Source organism: Cucumis melo, chromosome 5 (genome assembly GCF_025177605.1).
Source record: "Cucumis melo cultivar AY chromosome 5, USDA_Cmelo_AY_1.0, whole genome shotgun sequence".
Taxonomy (NCBI): domain Eukaryota; kingdom Viridiplantae; phylum Streptophyta; class Magnoliopsida; order Cucurbitales; family Cucurbitaceae; genus Cucumis; species Cucumis melo.
In genome coordinates this window covers 1,992,052-2,014,251 of record NC_066861.1, presented here as the reverse complement: position 1 = coordinate 2,014,251, position 22,200 = coordinate 1,992,052, and the positions used below count along the sequence as shown (strand labels likewise).

The 22,200-nt window shown below is 33.2% G+C and overlaps 2 protein-coding genes across 7 annotated transcripts; both read right to left on the bottom strand.

The window, feature by feature from the left end:
• Positions 1-1,581: 1,581 nt before the first annotated feature.
• On the bottom strand, positions 1,582-9,716 carry LOC103491408 (chloride channel protein CLC-d). Of its 2 annotated transcripts, XM_051085140.1 has the most exons (24): positions 9,439-9,716; positions 9,181-9,342; positions 8,955-9,027; positions 8,412-8,633; positions 8,265-8,311; positions 8,067-8,165; positions 7,118-7,192; positions 6,722-6,810; positions 6,221-6,361; positions 6,068-6,138; positions 5,886-5,965; positions 5,618-5,767; positions 5,428-5,487; positions 5,253-5,327; positions 4,912-5,063; positions 3,801-3,936; positions 3,585-3,713; positions 3,277-3,354; positions 3,149-3,204; positions 2,956-3,039; positions 2,697-2,853; positions 2,480-2,581; positions 2,330-2,376; positions 1,582-1,930 (listed from the first exon to the last, which is right to left on the bottom strand). In XM_051085140.1, the coding sequence occupies exons 2-24, from the start codon at positions 9,328-9,330 to the stop codon at positions 1,837-1,839; spliced, it is 2,367 nt and encodes a 788-aa protein (XP_050941097.1). In that variant the 5' UTR covers positions 9,331-9,342; positions 9,439-9,716; the 3' UTR covers positions 1,582-1,836. The 2 variants fall into 2 exon arrangements, with proteins under 2 accessions (XP_050941097.1, XP_008449563.1); XM_008451341.3 differs by having other exon boundaries at positions 9,181-9,716.
• Positions 9,717-12,259: 2,543 nt separating this feature from the next.
• On the bottom strand, positions 12,260-19,861 carry LOC103491409 (cyclin-T1-5-like). 5 transcript variants are annotated; one of them, XM_008451342.3, is made up of 7 exons: positions 19,660-19,859; positions 18,102-18,666; positions 17,896-17,977; positions 17,295-17,429; positions 16,704-16,879; positions 13,141-13,286; positions 12,260-12,544 (listed from the first exon to the last, which is right to left on the bottom strand). In XM_008451342.3, exons 2-7 carry the CDS (start codon positions 18,659-18,661, stop codon positions 12,513-12,515), a joined length of 1,131 nt encoding a protein of 376 aa, XP_008449564.1. In that variant the 5' UTR covers positions 18,662-18,666; positions 19,660-19,859; the 3' UTR covers positions 12,260-12,512. The 5 variants fall into 5 exon arrangements, 4 of the variants coding, with proteins under 4 accessions (XP_008449564.1, XP_050941095.1, XP_050941096.1 ...); XM_051085138.1 differs by lacking the exons at positions 12,260-12,544; positions 13,141-13,286 and adding exons at positions 13,821-16,255; positions 16,358-16,469 and having other exon boundaries at positions 19,660-19,861; XR_007821115.1 differs by lacking the exons at positions 12,260-12,544; positions 13,141-13,286 and adding exons at positions 16,126-16,255; positions 16,358-16,495.
• Between the last annotated feature and the right edge of the window lie 2,339 nt (positions 19,862-22,200).

The following is a 22,200-nucleotide window of genomic DNA, read 5'->3' as shown; positions in this document are numbered from 1 at the left end:
TCTTGTGTTTACTAATAATTGAATTCTTGTCTCTTCTGATATACTTATAACTCTTATGAAGTAATTGATTTTTTTAAAAATTTTTATTGCCTCTATTACATATATTTTATTATATTTATAAATACTTTTTAGAAATTTTATTATTTAAAATAATTATTCTAATAATTTTTTTATATAAGCTACATATTATAAGTTATTACTCGATAAAATTTCATGAAAATATTTCAATTGAAATTGAAGAGGTATATTTAAGAATAAAAGTGATTTTTTCCTTCAAATGATGGTATTTAGTGTATGAACTAAAATTGATTTTAAGAAAATAAAGATTGTTTCAATTGATTTTGGTAGAATTAGACAATCCCAATCAATGATTCACAAAATAGTTATCTAATTTAGTTTTTACCATTTGCCATTTGTGATTTAAAAAAAAAAATGAACATTGAAATATAATATAACGAACAATTATATATGTTTTGAAGTCTTATTCAATATTTATATATAAACATATATCAACATATATATATATATATATATATATATATATATATATATATATATATATATATATATATATATATATATATATATATATATATATATATTATATATATATATAAGAATTTAATTCTAAAAGAAATAGAAATAAATCTTTACTATAATTATTTGGTTAAACAATTATTCCTCCAATCGAAAAATTACTAATTTAATAACTCTAAATTAATTTTTGAATCAAACCTTCAAAAATCAATTTTTTAAATATATGAAAATCATTTGAAGAGTTTGGTACACAACATAAAAAAATCATTTTAAGAGTTTGGTACACAACATAAAATTGATTTTACAAGTATCTAAATCTCTTTTCTAAAGTCAAATACTCTATCAATTACTTCCATCAAACTCCAGAGGTACCAAATGTCTTCTAACCTATTATATAAACAAAATTTTTTGGTCCAACTTACACCACATATGAGGGTGAAAAGTCAACTTTTAGTTGAGACTGAAATAACTTACAATATAACTACTTATATATAATATGCATAGTTTGTAAGATTAAGAAGGAAAAATATGTGTGTGTGTGTGTGTGTGTGTGTTAAATTCATGCAAAATTTCAATTAAAAAAGTGCACAAAGAGCAATAACAATGTTAGGTTTCTTCATGGCTATTCTTCCTTCACTTTTATATTATAGAGACGGAGACAGGACAGCAGGATAAGGCAATAAGGTAAAGAATGTGTTATTCTCCCATTTTCATACCTAAAATCAATTTGGAGAAACAAAAGAAAAAAGGACTTTATATTCCCATTATCATGTGTTTCTTTTTCTCATCTCTCAAATAAAAGAGAACTTCTCCCAATTCCAAACAAAGATTCCCCATTCCCAAATCTTGTTCAATTCAGCCTCATCCCCACCACAAATTTCCCCAAGAGCTTCCCTTTCCTTTTCTTTTGGCTACATCCTTTCCCTGTCTACCATCTTAATCCCTTTACATTTCTGATTTTTCTTTTCCATTCCCAAATGTCCCTATAAAGTCGAGTCACATCAATCCACCACACTTTCATAGCCTAACCAACTAAGATATGTATAATAATAATGTCAAAACATAAAGATAAACTAACCAACTCTACAATATTCCAAAATGTGTTACCTCAGCCATTTTTTTTCTCTATCTTTACATTCTATGATACAATACAATGCTGCAGATACCATGGTTGGGATTCGATCCCAACTGGTAAACAATAAAGAATTATATTTCCTAAAGGGAATATGAAGAGAGGTTAAAAATAGGTAATAATCTGACCGTCTTAACCTTTGAAGCTGCTACATGATATTTTATTTATCAGCCATCGGTGTTACTGACCAAAAGTCCATTAAGAAGTGGACTCTCCACATCCCCATTCCTTGTATGTACTCTTCTATCTGGACGACGAGCTCTGCCATCATCATAACGAATATTGAATCAGATTAATGGAGTCAAGTTTGAAGAAAATATACAATTGGTAGGATTTTTCTACATTACTTCTTTTGGCACATTTAGACGAACTCATTTTGATAGCGACTAAAGTGACTAAAACATAAGATTCAATCTGAGAGAAGCATCAATGCTTCCATCCTACAAAGATATTGTCAAGCATTTCTCATCACAATCTTGGAAGTCTCACAGAATGGTAGAGATCTGGGTCAGAGTGAGTAGATGCATCCTTTTTATGAATTTTATTTTAAACCAAGGCTCTAGGAGCTATTGGAATATATGTCACAAACTTCTCAACGAGTATTACATTCCTATCGTAAATATCTATTTTGGTAGACAAGCATCATAGAGAGTCAGAGACCTTACACTAGTCGATTGTAGTTCCATTGCATCCGAATCTTCGCTATCCTGCAAGGAGGTGTTTGTATCTTATTAATGTCCAAACTTGGGTATTTTATATACATATGGAACAGTATTTGAAATATTGAACGTGGTAAGGAAGCTAAACTACCTCTATCAACAAATCCTTTCGAGTAATCAAACCAACCACATTTGATGGACGGGGAACAACAAATAAGTGTCTCAGGCCTAGTTGCCGGAAAAGATTATATACCTATGCCATTGCAAAATACAACATTTGAATTCTAGGATTATGGAAACCGCAATTCCCTCAAAAATGATAGATAACATTTAACCAAACAAAACTATCAAGCAAATGAAGTTTTAACCTTTGTCAGAGACATGTCCTCAGGGACAATATATGGAGATGGGTTCAGATATGGAAGTAAATCGATGTACATTTCCAAGTCCTCTGAACTAAGATTTATATCATCAATAGAAATTCCTTTACTGGAAGCAGGTTTCACAAATTCATTGAGATTGTGCCTGAAATATCAAAAGAATAAGTTATAGCTCAAAGGAAAAATGAAAATAACCCATCCATTGATTCCATTATAATCTCAGGACTCAGATAAAGTATCCATTTACCTGCTTGATATAGATCCTCTTGGATCAGAAGGCAAGGGGCTATGCTGAAAATCTACTTTGGACTGTAGAAGTCCTAATAAGTAACTGCATCAACGATCATGTAGTAAGGATTTAAGGGATGCTTGAATCATACGTCCCCTCCCACCAAAAAAAGGAAAAAAAAAGTTGGTTGTCTTGTCAGTTCACCCTATACCTTCTAAGCATTAGTCCAATGACACGTGTTTCTCCATTTCGAGCGTAATCAATCACCTAGGGAAAGAAGCATAGCCTTGAGAATAGGTGAAGAGATGAGGAGAAAAAGAGGAATTTAGCTATACTCACAGGAAAACCGTTATGTCTGTTGCTCCGTAAAATACCAACAACATCGGCAACCTTAACAACACGAGGGAAGGAGACAACCTTCAAATAGAGAAAACAACATATTGGTAAATAAAAATCTAATACTATAAAGATTATCTAAAAGAATTAGATGTAAGCCCCTCGCTTCAATTATTTTGTGCCACAACTTCATTTTTCCTTTTCTTGATATAGCTTTTTTTTTTTCACATGGGCTCCAATGGAACATAAGCCTTGATAATACTTTGTACTCAATATACTACGAAAGAAGTTTAAGGAATAAGTAAGATCACCCTTTTTCCACAGGCCTCCTTTGCTGTAATTTTCCGCATCTGGTACTTTGGTCTTGATTCTAGTAATGGAATACCCTTCAACTGGGCTTGCTCTTCATACAGGCCTTCATTAAAGGCATCACCAACAGCCTGAAGTGATTATATACATAACCCACTCTCACGTGGAAATAAACTTACCAAGCGGTTAAAATTTCAATTCTCAATTTGTTGACTTACCTTGGACATCAGAAGTACAAGCATGATGAGAGGTAAAAATTTCAAATTGTTTGAAATTTCAACCATGATGACACACAGAGACACTGTCATTCGCATAGAGCCTCCTAGAAAAGATGCAGCACCCAACAAGGCATATCTAGAAAACCAGTAAGATTTGGAAGAATGTTACCGGTTTTTATCATATGAAGATAGAATAAATGAGAAAGAAGAAGAGGAAGCACAAACGAGCACTGTTATAAATATTCACATTGCCTACTTCACTCTGACCTCTCCAGAAAACATAGTCCATGAATAAGCGATTTTCTCTTTCCCATGGTTCTCTTTCTCTCTCAAAATTGTGGCAATATTCTATTTGCACATGCATGGGATCTTCCATGCTTTCGTTTGCCGATGATTAACTTTTGATTGGTGTTACCCTACACCATAAATTTTGTTTCCAGAGCTCTTTTAAGATTTCTGTCAATCAAGTATTTTTCAACTCTTTTTCTATAAGCCTCTTTTCAGCTCTTGAGAAAGTTTGTGTAAAGTACTACCGTAATATTAGTATTAGCAAGTGATATAAGGGTAATTAGATAGGAAGTTAGTTACTAAATCTTGTTATAAATAGGACTTAGGAGGGTGAGTGAGGGGAAGTAGGCAATTTGTGAGTGATCTAAGCCATGGGTTAGTATACTTGAGGGAAGGTTCTGAGCGCCTTGATACTTGGTTTATCTTGTAGCTATCATGTTATCTTTCAATATATTCCAGATCTTGATTCCAGTTAGGAAGTATCTTAAAAGTTTGGCTTTTAGTGCTGCTTTCCACTGGAATACAGTTTGTTTCCAGAATGGATTCTTCACTAGAAAAAAAGTTATATACACTGGCCCAGTGGCCCTATTAACTTGAGCAATTAGCCCAACACCTAACAGAGTCGCTCCCCAAAATCTTGTGTTTCCCTTTTGCCGTCGTATTTGGTATTTCCATGAATTCTATTGGCATTCGAATGACCCACATAGCTTAATTTGGAAGAGAAAAACGGCAGGCCAAAATCATCAAATCCCACACGTTTTGCAGCACTCTCACAATAACATATAAATTAAAATAAAGCATTCTCAGAGTAAGTAATACTCACGTTCCCTCTTCAATGTTAGGCTTCTTGTAGAAACTAACCACAAACTTTCCAACCAAACGTCCATACGTAGATCCAATCATTATACCGGGAACAAATTGGCCAGCAGGAACTGCAGTACCAAATGTCACGACAGCTAAAGTATAAAACATAACCTGAAAAATTAGAAGAGTAAACAGAACATTTTAAAACAATCATATAATTAAGATAATGATATGATAATATAGAACAACAATTAGTGATTTTATTCTTTATCAATTCTTAAATGAAGGTTATTTTCAACAAAAGAGCACGTGAACTGTGAACAAAGAAAATAATGTCTTAAACTAAGTCAATAAGGTTACCAGAAAGGTCAATAAACTTCGTGCACTGAATTCATGCATTGTTTTTGCACTGAACAAATTCCTTATGGCATCATCCTGGAAAAGTAATTCATAACGAAACCAAAAAGGTAAAAAAATATTACTCAGAGAAATGGAAATGCTTGGCAGAGATTTGAAAAATGAAAAAAAGAAAAACCTGGGTGTTAAAGAAGATAGTTGCAAGGTCATTATATTCATTGTCCTTGCTGCAATAAAACTGAAAAAATAGCAACAAATAGGCAAATTTTAGTGCCAAACAACTCCTAGTTTGCATTTTCTCTAAAAAAAACTCCTAGTGTGCATAGCTCCTATTAAATGAGCAAAAGATGAGCAATACTGGTTCTTACATTAACGTAGTTCCCATACGTTCCTGGAGGCCTTGGGCATTCATTTCCCAATTCCGGATCGGGTTTGGGACATGGAGTACATTGCCTTAGAAGTGGTAGTCCGAAGGAGATAATTGATGTCAATACTGAGATGAGACAAGCCTCAATGATCTGAAATTTGTCGAGAAAAAAATTTGTCTCAGAGTGTGAAATCGAAGTAATTGGGGAAGAAGAATTGCATGATGAAGAAACAATAGACACCAATCATCATCATTAAACTTTTGTGCACCTTTACTCGGTTTCCCTTCTTGTGTAAATGGTTTCGTCGCCAATATGTTATATAAAGAGTAAGCTGGTTGAATAAAGCTCCTAAAAGAATAACCAAAAGAATAAACATAAATGATAAAACATAATCCCTGGAATTGGAAATTTATCTAGGCCAACTGTAAAGGTATGGCTAAAATTACCGACCTAATAAGCCTCCAATAACCCCAATCACAGTCATGGGCAACAACTCCGCAAAAGAGTAGTCCTCTTGGCCACTAAAAGTATAACCATCAGGAAATAAAAATTCGAAGGAGAAATAGGCATGCATGGAAGGCATGAACAGATTATAAACCTTACTCTGATATGTCCCATATTATGAAACCACCAGAACCAAAATGTCCACACTTCCCACTCTTACACCATCCCATAGCTGCACGTACCACAACAGCCACCACAGCAGAAGTGAAAAACACGCGCCACAAAAGTTGACTCTTCCACCTTCAAAGTCAAATGCAAAACTCATATATGCAATTTTCTCAAGTCAATAATACTACACAGACCAAAGAGCTCTACACACTCAAGCACATAGAAAAGTAAACAACTCATGCGTGAGGATAAACTAACAGCAGTATAGATTGGAATAGTTTTTTCACTTGATCCCATACTTTCAAAACTAAGAACACAACCCCTGTAGATTAATAAATACTTGCTTTCAAAGCCACAAATGTTTCGACTCCAACCCAAACTACAAGGATCCCAAAATATTTCTTTGCTCATGCATTAACAAAAAGAGGAAAGAACATTTTGTCATTATATAAGTCAGCCTTCAAGCATGTTGACAGGAAGAAATGTGTTTACCAAGAAGTTACTTCTTCCAGTGCAAATAATACACCACCAACTGGAGCTCTAAAAGCTGCAGCAACTCCTGCTGCACACCCACAGGTAACCTTTCAAAATGTTAACCCAAAAAGAAAAAAACAGAGAGAGAGAGAAAATCAGGTATTTGCCTTTACGACCAATGATAGTTAGTACTAGAAGAATGTGGGCTTAGAATAAATTCGTAAACAATTATGTATAGAAAAAACCCAGTAGGGCTATCAAGTTCTCCTAAGTCCAATATAAAACTAAGACAAATAACAATTAAGCAATATGTGTGTGTATATATAATCGTGCAGAAAGTAATATTAAATGATGGCTTGTTTTAGAAAGGTAGGACAGCTAGAATGAACAATTAAAATGCTTAAGATAACTTACAAGATCACGACGATCCCGGTCGCTCTTGAACACTTGTAACCACCTGGAATTTAAATGATATTTAGCAGAGCCACCCTGATTTCAAAATAAAGAGACAAGAAAAAAACCATTAGTTTTGCTAACTAAACAATTATCAGATGTCCCTTAAGGGACACTAACCACACAATTATAATTCATCTCAAAGGATTTTTCTTTCTAACTCAAAGGATATGGTGGTGGAAGGCTGTAATGAGGTCACAACCGCTTGACATGACCTATTTTGGATATTCACCATACATCCTTTAAAAAAATAAAATAAAACAACTTTCATTGAGAAAAAGTTGAAAGGATACAATGGCATAAAAAGAAACTCAAGCCCACAAAAGAAGGGAACCCACTAAGGGTTAAGGAAAGGGGATCCAACTATACATAATAGTTCCTATAGAATAGTTAGGAACGGTTTTGAAAATGAAGCCTGGACGAAAACAAGAAATCTGACAAGAGACCAAACATCAATAGCATCCCTTTCTGCCCCTCTAAACACTTCAAACTCTACAACTCAGGAATCTGCCTATTGAAAACAATAATTTTCACCCTAAATTCTGCAAAACAAGCTAATGATTTTGCAGCTTTCAGGTAAAAAAAATTGATGGAATGTGTCTGTGTGTGCGTGGACACATTCACTATACAGGTCAACTAAGTAAGGAAACAGATATCTGGCCTCTTGAACGTCATGAATTAAAGTATTGAATGATAAGTCTCAATTTCAAATGGATACCAAACAGCTACAGCACCAGAGTTTGAGACAAGTATGGAATAACAATAAAACTTTGTCTGTAAATGGGACTTAAACATAAATACACATAAAAAATTAAACTAAATATAGATTAATAAAATCTACTTTCTTGTTGGATTCTGAAAATATCATTTGTCACGAAAGTACTACTCCAAGAAATTTGTGCTGGCTTACTTGGCCTAACAAAGAAGCAATACATGCGCCTGTGTGTACAAGAGGCCCTTCTTTGCCTAAAGCTAATCCACCTCCCACTGAACCAATGCTTCCAAATATCTAACATATAACAAGATTATGAAATGAAAAAATGAGAAAAATTAAAATATATCTGCAGAAAGTTTTGACTACAAGGACACGGGGGGTTACCAATTATACCTTTCCAATTAAGGTTCTGAAGAAAAGAACACCGTGTATGTCAATTCCTGTTCATTTGAACAAAAGAAAAACTTTCAAACACCCAAAAAAATTTGTTTTAATTTTACCGGGGAAGGGAAATGAAGAGCCAACAATGATATGTCATACCATTCAAATATCCCTTGATTTCAGGTATGCCAGATCCGGCTGCCGCAGGAGCGAAGTGTGTGACAATATAAACGGATGAAAATACTAGAGCTAAGTTGATAGCTAAGTATACTATAAAACCAGCCACATATGACTTTTGAATTAGGGCAAATGTCAATGAAAATTTCCAGCCGGCAAAGTTCTCGACAGCCATATTTATGAAAACTGCAGCCAATCCTGTGCCTGAACGCAGTCAAGAGAAAGCATTAACTTGACATGACAAGAAGAACAACCAGATACTTTTGGAGGTTAAATAAATTTGTGCAAAAATAAAACCACAAAATGTCCAATGCTTTCAATTCAATCATACTACTAATAATTACATAAACTTAGATTAAGATCTCCAACTAAACCAAGGATCATATAAACCACCTACATCAGACAAATTTGCTTATTTTATCCATAAATTCAAATAACTAAGTATATTTTCACTTTTTAAACATGAGTAATAGTAAATAGAAATAAGGAGATTACGTTAAGGTAAAAGGGAAGCTGTCATCATACCTATGCCGATGAACAAGGCATACAGCCACTTAACTGCCACACTATAGCCAACAAATAATTTCCCTCTTTGCGCCTACAGAACACCAGACACACATCGTGAGCATAAAAACACCATCCGCTCAAGCACTATTTCACAATAAAGAATTACTTTTCAACCAAACACAAGAAATTTTAAAGTATTCAGAATTTTCCAAAGACCAGCAGACACGAAACAGAATAGCAGTACCTGTTCATCCCAGTAAGCATAATTCTCGATAACCTCATAATCAAGGCTTTCGACACCACCCCCATCGTTTTTCTTCAAGATACTAAGAAGGTCATCCTCATTTTCGTCGGTGTTCGGAAGAAGAGACCACATGTTTTTTGCTCTATCCATCCCATTTTGAAGCTGATTCGACAACATGGAGTATCAATTCTGATCCAATCCTAAAAAAAACTCAAATGAACCCTAATTTTAAGTACAATCAAACTCAAAAACTCGAACTTTGTAATGGATTGGAAATCAGATACAGCCGCAAAATACTGGGTCGGATTCAAAATTTTCAAAAACGAAATCCAGAGGAAAGAACCCCTGAAAATAGCGAATCGAGATCGTAAGAAACGAAATTGAAGCTGAAGAAATGGGGAATTGAGAAAAAAAAAAAAAAAAAAAAACAGAGTTGGGTATTGAGCTATATCTGTGGATCTCCCTGTCCTTCGGGTTCAATGGAATCAAGAAGAAGTGGAAATCAATTAGAAAGAAGATTGAGAGTTAAGATGTGGAATCAAATCAACCATGCCACCAAAATTTTATAATTAGTAAATAGTAAAATTTCCTTCTAAAAGTATAATACAAAAGAAATTGTGTGAAATTAACTTTCCATTTTGAGAAATACTGCTTTATATTCTAATACTGTATACTATAGTAATTTTCGAACAAACTTCTTCAAATGGAAAACCATATATATCAATTTCATTTCATTTTTTAAGATAAATTTTGAACTTTCACTATACAATAAATAATCTTATTTTTATTTTTTTCTCTCAATAATTGCTAAGGTTGTAGATTTGAATTTTTATCCATTAAATTAAATCCAAATTACATAATGATATCCAATCTAAAATAAACGAACAAAAGTTCAACGTTAGCTCGATTATAAGTTTTAATTATTTCATATCAAAACGAGCATAACTAAATAGTGAATTATTGATATTTATTTCTAGACTTTGGAAAGTTAAAAATCTCTATAGTCAATTTAATTTTTATTTTTAATTTTATTGTTTTAGGAGAAAGATATCATTATCATTTCATTAAAGTTCCATGATGACTTTAATTTGGAAAAAGTAAATGGCCACAGCACTAACAAATTATCAAAAGAAACAAGTTGGTCAAGTTTAAGACATTATCTTAAGATAAATCAATTCAACTAAAAATATTTGTCAATATATCAAAATATCAAGATATCGTGATTGAGATAGTGGTCTATCTTGATCTATCGTACGTAAATTTTATATTTTGTAAATATTTTCTTTTGTTCGGTTGGTTTTGACATGTTTGAAATAGTCAAAATAAATATTATAGTTTAATGGAAAAATAAAAGACAGTAGAGAATTTGGAAGAAGGCATGTCGCAGTCCAGAGTTTCTTTCTTTTGTTTTGTTTTGTTTTTCTCTTAGGTCATTTTCTCATTAAAGAAAAACAAAGTTATATATTCAATCTTCTAAGTTATACGTCAGTCAAATGATTAACATTTTCCGATAGATTCCAAATCCTTAGTAGAGCTATCAAAATAAAATAATTCCCATAAACAATTGAACAAGGGGAAAGCTCCAATGCAATATGGTCCAAGTCTTGGCTTTAGGTATTGTTCAACAAATACTGATCACAAGGATTTGGGTTTGTAATTGCTAAGGAAATAGTTAAAACAATTCTTTTTAACCTAGAAAGTTATTCTAAATAGATTCTTTTAGGAGCCCAAGTAGTAATATGAAATCGTCATTCGAAGAGTTTAATCGTGCAGAGGGAAAATAATATTATTAGAAAGAGTGTTACAAGGTACATAATGGTGTCACCGGGACTTTATAGTTTATATAATGCACTTCTCTAGATCAAAAGGTCGTAATCATAAATAACTATAAATAATTAAATATGTTGTATACTAATTCTAATTAGCACTCTTTGTACATTGTTGTTTGATTCAAAGCATCTCAGCAATCTCACCCTTTATTTAGTTAAAATAGAAAATGTGAGGATATGACCTAAAACTTTATAGTTTTTTTTTTCTTTTTTCGAGAACGATTAAAGTTTGAGAGATTCAAAACGCAACATTGTGATTGTTAATATACTAGAATGCTAGTTCATTTATGCCTGCTTTGGCACCTTAAACTTCATATGACAGATAAACTTTGCCTAGAAGACTTCGAACAAACCATAGTGCTGTCTCTGTTTAATGTTTCGTTTGATAACAAATGTCAGGCCATTGGAAATATTTGTTTGAACCATTCCAAAAATTTGAATTGGTCGATTTGAACAAAGCCTGCAACCCAAACACTTAAAAGTTGAAGTTGGTTTGAATTGGATTAGGTTTTCAAGTTATTTATTTATTCTCTTTTTAGTATTCTTTTTCTATTAACTTAACATACTTAACTTTATTTTAAATTTGACTACAGCATATACTAATAACTCAAATGTTAATATTTGACTTATGACCTATAAATATTCAAATAATCATACTTAAAGTGTTCATAAGCACAGTAAACCCTTTGACCATTGAAATTGTAATGTTGTAGAGCAAAGATTGTAAGGATTGAACAACCGTGACTCAAAGTATGATCTTGATTTGCTACAATTTGTTTGATAATCTCTATATTTTGGACAATACCTGATTCACTAGTACTTTTGTTCCAGAACTGCATAAACCACCATTGTTGCAACGCAACAAGTATTACAATATATAGAGGTGACCATTCAATCATCTAAGATCATCACCACAAAAGTCATCTGAGTTTTGTATGATATCCAATTCATTGGTACTTATGTTCCAACACTCTAGAAATCATTCCTATTGCAATAAAGAACAAGTATCATAACTTACATCATGTAGAGCAAAGATTCAAACCTCTAATTTATGAACTACGCTCATATGAAAGATTCTAACCTCTAGTCTTTTCCCTGTAAAACATAAAGGTCTAAATCATTTGAGCTAGGGCTTCCGTTTATCCCTTTTCTTTACGAGGAAATATGCACATGTTGTTAGAAGTGTGGTTGAATTACTTTAAAAACATGAAGCAATCAAAAGAGCCAATGAGAGAGAGAGAGAGAGGGCAGACCATAAGTGAGGCTTTTTTTGTATAACCATCCGATTCCGTTCGCCAAATGAATACGTGTTTCCTACTTTACTTGTAAAACACTGTCTTGAACATGGAAAGGGAATGAAGAATCATTCATGTTAAACCTTCCAACATAGTCATACTATAACCTAAACCAACTGTCAGGATTTAACTATTGAGGACTTGGACGTAAGAATCACAAACATGTTATCATTTCCCATCATTTCACTACACTGGGTGTGCTTCATCTTCAGAATAGCTCCATCAACTGCTGGGCCACATCTGCATTTTACCAAGAGAGCAAAACACACAAACCGCCTCAAATTCAAAACTTAAGAATCATTCTAAGAACAAGCCTAGTAAAATAAAACAAGAACTAAACCCAGTAGAATAATTACACAACTTTCTGTCCATATCACTCGATATCGATGATTAGAAGTAGGATGGATTCAAGAGATTGTTTTCAGAACTAATATTCTGTTTTCTTTTTAAGTAATATGGGGTAACTTCCTCTTTCTGAGAGATTTTCTCCAACATGATTTCAGTACCTTATTTTCAAGGACCATACGTTAATTCTAATAATTAAATATGTTCTACTAAAACCAGACTTGTAAATTATCATTTTAACTACAAAATAATAATCTTCAACTCTGATCAATTAACTTCATAAAACAGCTTTCAATAATATAAAATATATAGTTTATGAAACAAACACCTGCTTTTTTGTTCTACAATGTGGCTAAGATTTCAAAATTGGTTTTTTAGAGTGAAAATTAAAAAAAGAAATAGTTGTCGTTGGGTTAATTTTAAAAGCAATCATTCTTAATTGGTTAATATATTAGGACATGCGAAGATATTAAGAAGTTCTTCGAAAATACCTTGGAGAATGGCTGGCGTTGCTTGGAACTCTTGCAAGATATTTTGATAAGGAGCAAAGTCCATATTCAATAGCTTGGCAGACAGATAAGCAGCTCCAGCAGCTATCTGCTGGGGCTTAAACTGAAGCCAAAGTGAGCTCCTTAGCCTAAAAAGAAAAATACCACATATCAGCCTCGCATACAACTACCACAACCACCATCACTTGTTGAAGAACGCATTAAACAGTTAAACAAACCATCTGGGTCCATTATTAAATACGATGGCAATGTCTAACAGTACTTCAAAACAGAAAAAGCATCAGCTCCAAATACACAATTTTATGCAACAACAAAAACTAAGAGCAGGAAGTAATTTCAAGCATTCACTTCAAATGAATAAAAGCAAGTCATTTCTTCTTACCAACTAAAAAGCAGCAACTCAGGTAGAATATTTCCAAGAATGTCTGGAAGATTGCCGATAGTATCATTATCATATGACATATGTTATACCCCATATACAGAATACATCAAACTCCCAGGTAAATTTGGCAGCAGGGGCTTTTGATTCCAGAGACTAATGCAACCGAAACTAAAAGTCGCAAACAATCAAACTTCTCAAAGCAACCCACCATCTTCAGCTCTAAACGACGTAAATGTTGATCTGGACTGGAATGTCATCAAGCACTCTCATCTCATCGTGCTTGAACGCATGCAAGCTAACCCCACATATAAATACACCCAAAATTCCCACCGTCGTACAAAATACACATCAGAAGAAAATATAATTCTTCCACACACACTTATATATTGCATGTACGTATATAAGTATATAGTTTACTGGTCGTCACATTTTTCTGGTTGTCTGCATGAGTTGTTTTGTCTGTACTATGTGTAAGAACACAGGTTCATGGAAAGTTTCATCTATTGTAAAGCTTGAACCTTAACTAGAGTCTAAAGGTAATTCGTTCGAGTCTTTAGGCTGGGACATCAGTTTTGTTCCTCTTTTGGTTAGGAACATAGACTGGTCGGGGAGGGTGGGGTTTCTACACACAAAACTAGCTCTTGACACGGGATGTTGCATCTATTGTAACACGTGTACCTTGAAGATAATTGTGCTCAGTCTTTGGGTAGGACATGGTTCTTTATCTGTTTTGGTGGGCGCGCGGGAGAGGGTGGAATTACAATGGACAAAGCTACCTTTACACGTGCATGCAGATCACACTTTATTTGTTTGATGATTGTAATTCTAAGCATGATATAAAATGTAACAAACATCACCTGAGTGGAATTAAATTTAAAATTTTTAAGTCCAACAAATTGAATGCAAAACCTTGATGTCACTGAATATTTCAAAATATTACACCTTCAGGATTTCCTAAAATCACAAAATATAAAATGACTGGTCAATAGATACATCATAACCAAAAAAATGACAGATTCATTCAATAATCTTAGCTAGTGCAGGATAAAATAGGCCAAGCATGCATCTGTTCAACTATAGGTCGGTGCTAAATTTATAGAACATACATTAAAAAGGTCATGAATAAGAAAATAAACTATTAAAAATAAAAGCCAAACAGAAAGAGTTCAATCCTCCATAGAAACAAAATGAGGGAAATTAAAACACTTTCACAATAAGTTCAAAGTTTTAATAGCTTACAAAACCCAGAAAGACAAATAACAAGAGAAAGATATTTATTTGACAACAGAAGCACCAGAGAGAAGACAAATCAGTTGAATGTCAATTGGTATGATGATTGTTAAGAAAATTTTCTTTTAAAATAAATAGATTTTTAAACATTCCAAAATTGCTAAGAGATGTAGATATTTAAATGATATTTTTCAAAAAAAAAATACACCAAAAGCTATAAGTGAAAATGCAAGGACAAGAAAAGATAGAGCTCCTGTGAGAAGGGGAAAAAAGCCATACACATCAGCAAATAAATTTTAAAATCAAACCATCCCAATGTAAAATATATTTTACGTCGTAAAATAATGTCAGTGTTAATACCATTTATGTTTTCCTACAAAACTTCAGGTTCCATTGTGATGAAAATACAAACGACTGAGAAAAAACATCATCTTCAAAAAAAAAAAAAAGTTTAAGAAGCTCCGGTTATATATTATATAACAATCAAGGATGGGAGAAAAATGGAACATGAAGGGGGCATACACTGTCAAGGAAAATGGCCTGCTTGCTCACGATTGATTAAGAATGCATACATTTTATATTCTCTTGGTGTGAGGGAAAGATACAAAATCATTTTATTTTAATTTTTTAGTGATTTTCTTACTTTGCATTCCATGCCTATCAAGATATTAGATAACCCATATCCCTCATCAAAATCCGCCTATCTTGAACCAGTCAAAGTAACACCACAGATGAGTTCCACCCTCTCGGACTCAAAATGATGAAAATACCAAATGGTAATCAACCAAGTATGTCAGCAAATACACAACCTACAAACATAAGTTGGCACAAATTAAGATTTGCAACTCAAGGGCTTACTTGTATTGGTGCTAACAGAATATCAAGAACCCAGTGACTTGACATGTTTTTTCTTTTTCATTTTTTCTGAGTTCAACATGGGGCAGGGAGATTCAAATCTCAAACCTTTTAGTCGAGGGTAGACCCTTTATGTAAGCTAAGCTAAGTTCACTTGGCGATTTGACAGGTTATTTATGCCATAGGTACACTTGATTCTTGAAACTTGAAAGGACGGACCTAGAAGAATTGTATCATAAACTAAATCACTATATTGTGACTCATTCTGTGCTGAATAGAAGCTCGTCCAAAGTAGTTGATCAGAAAAAAATTCTCTACTCAACTCAACTCACTTGACCATCCATCATAGTGAAATAAGATCGAAAACAAGATCATTGGCAGTGCTTCTCTAGGTTATAAAAACAATTGACGCTCCAGGGAGAGTTAGAATTTTTCTTTTTTTTTTGGTTAAGAAAAGATAGAAAGTGGTGCAGTAGGCTCCTTGGCAATCATTCACACCAAGTATCAAGCTGATCAGGTGTATTCATGGTTAAAATTACTTCACTTGTAAAACAAAAGTTTCCATGAACAGCAAATCAATCCGCCAGCTAAGTATATCAAATAGGCGAGCATGCTAATCGTGCATAGATCCTGCAAATTATACGCATTCCAGAAGAATCAATAATTCATAGTAGGATAAATGTACAAGGGTAGCCCGCTCTAACAAGAAAACAATTGACACAAGTAACACACCATTTTGATCAAGGAAAGAAGATCACCATTATCCTCTTTCATGTCACAATCAACGCCAAAAGTCAGGAAATCTGTCATTCCACTGAGGTTCTTGCACCCATATATCCCAAATCTAATTTTTTAAGTTACATCATTGACCTACTTTTCACAATGGCAACAGCATGCTTACTAAATAGACTAGACAATCCAGAAAGATTCCTGAAGCAGTTGCAAGGACAAAATAATTGCAGAGAAGCAATAAATTGCATGATCTCTATCTTGCACGTACAAATGTATTGCATGTTAATTCCCTTTTAACATTAATAAATCAAATGGACGGGTGGAATAAATAAAGTGATGAACTTACCCTTCACTGATCAAGTTCAGTGCAAGATTCACCAAGATCGACTGTGAAAGACCTATCTTATTAAGAACAGACATAAGAGGAGCATAGGGATGTTGCACGTTGAGTTCAAAGTTTAGAGTTGTCAAGATCAATTGCTCAGCCTCAGTTACTCTTTCACGATATTGCTCGAACCAATCCTGTTGAAAATGTGCATAGCAAGATGTCATTATGATGGAATTTATAATTTGCAAAGAGAAATAATGCTCCCAGACTTGGAAGTTAAAACTTGTAAGAAATTATTAGTAGTCTTAACATTGTGATTTTGTTGAGAACTATAGTTTAGTGGTTATCACACTCTTATTAATTTATTGGGATTGTTTATTATAATTTTACCATTTGTCGTATTGAAACTCAATCAGATGAACAAACTAACATACGGACAGTGGTGAACAGAGAAAATGAAGGTTTTGTAGTTATTTTATCCTAAAAAATCATTGTAATTGTATTCTAACACACCTTAGGAGAAATTTCTTTACAAATAACTTGCTATGTAAAGGGTAAGCAAAAAAAATATAATAGTCATAGACGATGAAGATTTCTGCAGAAACTCACGACTGGGAGCATGTAAGATAAGACGTTGAAATCCTGCTTGTGCAGAATTTCACATGAAGCTCGCAAGACATTGTTCAAAGGGCGTGGTGTCTCTTCTGATTTTGCAGCAAGGAAGAGTGCAGATGTGGCAATCAACTGCAACAGAGGTGAGTAAATAAAATGAACCAATTAATGCAAAATAATCACATCACGAAACATGGATGCAGAATAAATTGATACAATCAATATGAAGACTACTGGTGTACTCTCTCATTAATGCTAAAATGAGACAAGAAAAGAAAAAGAGCGTTCAATTTGCGCTTATGTTCCGCAAAATGGTATGAATAAAACAGGAGAGAGACAAAAGGAAGAGTTGAGAAAAGAGTAGGCTGAGTAGCAAAGTTCTCAAGTCTAAATCGTTAGCAACAGTAACAAATGTAGAGTGCATAAATTATTACTCTCTCCAAAGGAATTTCAGGACAGAGAAATGATCTACAGACTAAAAAGCTTCTAATATCTCATTGATCGTCAAACATAGAATCTACAAGTTAATTATATTTTCAGATTAATGAATGTGAGCATAGTTCATGTAGAGACCAAGCCTTTAAGCAAAAGAACTTACAAATCTATCATGACAAGCATGTGATCTTCGAACAAAAAACCGATGGCATAGAATCATCGCAGTGCCAATGGTAGTCTGAGGTCTACAAGAAACAACGATAAGTGTTAATAACTCCATGGGGCCCACAAATGTTGTTTTATTGGCAAATTAGAAAACAAATCATTCACTGAACTAAAAAATAATTATCAGAGATTTCAATTACTTACAACTCAAGCTGCAAACCAAGACTCTGAAGGAAGGCGCAATATGTGTACCGCAGATGAGTTTCACGTATTGTGTCAATACCATCTTTTCTTGAAGGTGAACATCTCTCAATCTCATCCCTGGACATAAAAAAAGGCTCATCATCTTCCATTATTCTGCGATCTCGTTTACAGCTGGCAGACGTAGAGACATCGTTGTTGGATCTTGGAGGAGGGTGGACCAAATTGCTATAGATCGAAGGTCCATTATCATATGTCCTTCCCTGCCAATGATACCTCCCACTATCCTCCCAACGTGAAGCAGAAAACTTCCTCCTCTTAAAAGACTGTGAGTTATGAGGCTTGATGGAGTTCAAAGTATCAGGTCTTGCATAAATAGACCTACCAACCTGGTTTCTATATTGCCCCAGAAATTCAAAATGGTTGCTGCCATAGCCATAATCATAATAACTGCTCCTACTTGTATCCTGATGGTGGTTTTTGACATCATATCGATTCAGGGTGGCCCAGTAATCATCATTAACCATTCCTCCTTGAGAACTGAAATTCCGAACACGAGCCATTCTTCCTGAGCAGAACAATAACCCACCCCACGACACACACACAAAAAGGTAAGGAATAATATCAAGTTTCACGAAAACACGATAACTCAAATCATTCAAATTCTGCATACTATCAAGTTGTATGTTTTTGTTAGAGTAGAATGGGTTTCATTGATTAATTAAATAGAGAAGTCAAAAAACTCTTAAACACCAAAATGTAAGTAAAATTAACTATTAAGTTGGCAATCATTTAATTATAACTTTCAACAGCACAAGAGGCTACTGCAGAAGAAATAGAGAGGAGAACTCAAGACTTCAAAACTAATATCGATAAACAAAAGTTACATAACAAATAAGAACGACATTCGAAATCTGTACTCTTTCTTTTGATTTTAATCTCCATACCACAATTTTTTCTTGAAAACTAGGGGGGAAGGTAAAAAAAAAACATAATTATGATGCAGCCAACAGCTCTAAGAAAAAGAGTGGACAGACGCTCCATTTTGTTAGAGAAGATAAAAGATCAGAAACAAAATAAACAAGGTTATTTTGTTAGAGAAGACAATCAAGCAAACTTTTACTTTTTCTGAAAAAGAATTTCCATTAAACTTTTTTATATACATAATCTTTCAATTTTCAAAGGACAAAGTAGATAAGCATAAGCCTACAACGAACAGAGAGAGGCAACCCCCTCCTTCCCTCCGCCTTGCGCGCATAAGAGTCCCCCCTATCGCATACATATTTCAGGCTTCATGAAGATCTCAAGTTACGACGATTAACGACGAATATTTACTCGTAATCCTAACATAAAATTGTACGATAAGAACATACAAATGCATGCATCAGGCAATCAACAGGATAAAAAGCGTCATATCATGGAACAAGATCTTGTGTAAATCATAAAATCATGGAAGAAAACAGATCATCAACGAGCTCTCGTAAACACAGTATCAAATCCAGTCCAAAAAATCAAGAAAAACATGGAAGGAAAAACAACGCAATTAAATCAAATTTTATACCGAAAGAGAAGAGATGAATCCTGGAAAGTTGTCCGTGATCTTGTTGGCAGTAAGGATTTTAGGATTATGAAGATGGAGGGAGGAGGAAAATTGAAGAGAAAAGGTTAGAGGAGTAGTTGAAAGAAGAAGATGAATTCAGGAATCGGAAGGTGTTTCAATTTCATCCAAATATTCTTGGTGGGGGACTAAGGGTGGGTCTCCTTTTTCTTTTTCTTTTGTTCTTTTTCTTTATTATTATTATTATTATTATTATTATTATTATTATTATTATTATTATTATTATTATTGTCGTTGTTATTTATTTACTAATTTCTTTTGAGCCGACGGTGAGGTCCACTTTTCCACCCAACCTCAAATGGGAGCGTCTACAAAATGGGCTGGGCCTGGCTCCGTATAACAAATTGGGCCCATTAAACCATATGGATTTTCTACTGGCCCAATGCGTAAAGAAAAACTAAATCTTGATATAAAATTAGACAAATTAAAATATGGGATTGTTTTTTACCTAAGAAATTTAATTTAGGGAAATTAATTTGATTTTATTAATTTTTAATATAAGTGTTACCTTCTTTCATTTTTATCATTTAATTCTATTCCCTCGAATGCACAATTTTTAATTTTTATACTTTTTTATTCGAGATCTTTAAGCTTGATGATTTCTTAAGCGTATTTCATTTTCAAAAAGATAGATTTGAAATAACCCTCGTGCATATATAGAAAAAAGGGAAATGCATGCGCTAAATGCATTCCACCAAATTTGGGGATTCTTAGTTTTAAATCAAAATTCCAAATCCATAAGAAAAAAATGATAAGAAATTTGAAAAAAAAAATTGAAACTATTTATAAAATACAACACGATCTACCAAATTTTCTATATTTTATTTAAGGTTACTTTGAGGGAGTTGAAAAAAACTAAAGACCGAAACTCTCTGGACATCGGAGATCCTTAACTTTGAAGATTAAAGCTCCAGAAGTTTAGAATATTAAACCCTTGAGCTTCAGAGATTTTAAGAATATATCCTATCTTGAAGCTTTAAGGATCAAACAACTTTCAAACTCATAAAAGTCAATAGTCGATTTAAGACGATTAACATGCTAGAGATTAATCTTAGCTAAATTAATCAATAAGCAATAGACCAATCCAAGTCAATCAACAAGCCGATAAATCGATCCAAGTCAATCAACAAACCAAGTTTATCCAACCATTAACTAGCTGGATGTACCGATCCAAACCGATCGCCATGCCATGTCGATCCTAGTTGATCAACAAGTAGAAAGTTGATACAAGTTGACCCCAATATAGTGGTTGATCCAACTTTATCAAAAAGCGAGAAGCGATCCATGCAAATCGACAAGCTAGAGGTTGATCCTACCCAGCCAACAAGCATGTGATTGATCCAACCTAATTAACAAGCTAGAAGTCGATCCAAAGTGATAAGCAAACGAGAGGCCAATCCAAACATATCAACAAGGTAGAGATTGTTCTACTCAATCAACAAACCAAAGATTGATCCAAGTCAATCAATAAGTTCAAGGCAGATCCTAGCCAACCAATAAGCTAATGGCTAATCCTACTCAGTCGCAATAAGCCAACAAGACTAATGTCAATCAACCAATTGATCATCGAGTTCAAAGGTTGATCACCTAAAAATATCAGTAAATTCAAATGTCAACCCCTTCAAGATCATCAAAAAAGATCAACAAGTTTAAGAATTAAAGTTTTATATGTTTATTGGAAAGACACAAAGGATAAAAAATATAGATCGTAAACTTATAGTGCAAATCAATAAAATCTAGTATAGTTTCACAAAAAAATTAAATATTTCAAAGCAAAATGGGATTAAAGATACGTGTCTGTAAATTTGATGGAGATTGAATACATAATATACATTTTAGATTAAGATTATATTTGGCCCTTAAACTTTCAACGACGACTGTTTTGGTCTCCAAAATTTCGAAAAAAATAATTATTTTGATCAATGTCGTCAGAATTTCATTAACTATTTAACGGAACCATTTTGTGATTTCTATATTTGGATGATTCCGTTATTCCATCATTTATTTAGAGAGTTAACAAAATCTTAACGATAAAGACCAAAATATGTCATTAGAATTTAGTTAACTTATTGAGTTTTCCAATAAAACATCAGTTTACCTCATCATTTTGTTAGAAAGTTAACAAAATTTTAACAACAAACACAAATATATGCTCTTTCTAACAGTTCACATATGAATCAAAACAAATATTTTTAAAAATCTAGATAAACCAAAATAGAACAAGATACACAAAGTTATAATAATTTTAACATTTAGAGATGGTTTATATGTAACACATCTTAAATTTAAGCACTTGTTTAAAACAAAATATTTTTCGATTTTGGTAAGAAACAAATTAATTGTTGTATTGCATTCAAAATGATTATAACATTTTACAAATATATTTCTTTCTTTTTTAAATATTATCATTTAACTAAGGGGTTTGTCTTTGTTTGTCCCAATTTTTCTAAATCAAACTTCTCTATATTTATCAATACTTTTTCA

Bases quoted from the DNA above. Each gene is read 5' to 3' on its own strand.
- LOC103491409 (XM_051085138.1), bottom strand. From the start codon at position 18,661: ATGGCTCGTGTTCGGAATTTCAGTTCTCAAGGAGGAATGGTTAATGAT. The intron at 16,880-17,294 runs GTGAGTTTCTGC...CATTTTCAACAG, and splicing joins TATCTTACATGCTCCCAGTC to GATTGGTTCGAGCAATATCG. The intron at 16,470-16,703 runs GTAAGTTCATCA...TTAAAAAATTAG, and splicing joins CTGAACTTGATCAGTGAAGG to ATTTGGGATATATGGGTGCA.
- LOC103491408 (XM_008451341.3), bottom strand. From the start codon at position 9,357: ATGTTGTCGAATCAGCTTCAAAATGGGATGGATAGAGCAAAAAACATG. The intron at 5,966-6,067 runs GTCGGTAATTTT...TTATTCTTTTAG, and splicing joins GGTTATTGGAGGCTTATTAG to GAGCTTTATTCAACCAGCTT. The intron at 3,355-3,584 runs GTGATCTTACTT...CTCTATTTGAAG, and splicing joins AGGAGGCCTGTGGAAAAAGG to GTTGTCTCCTTCCCTCGTGT.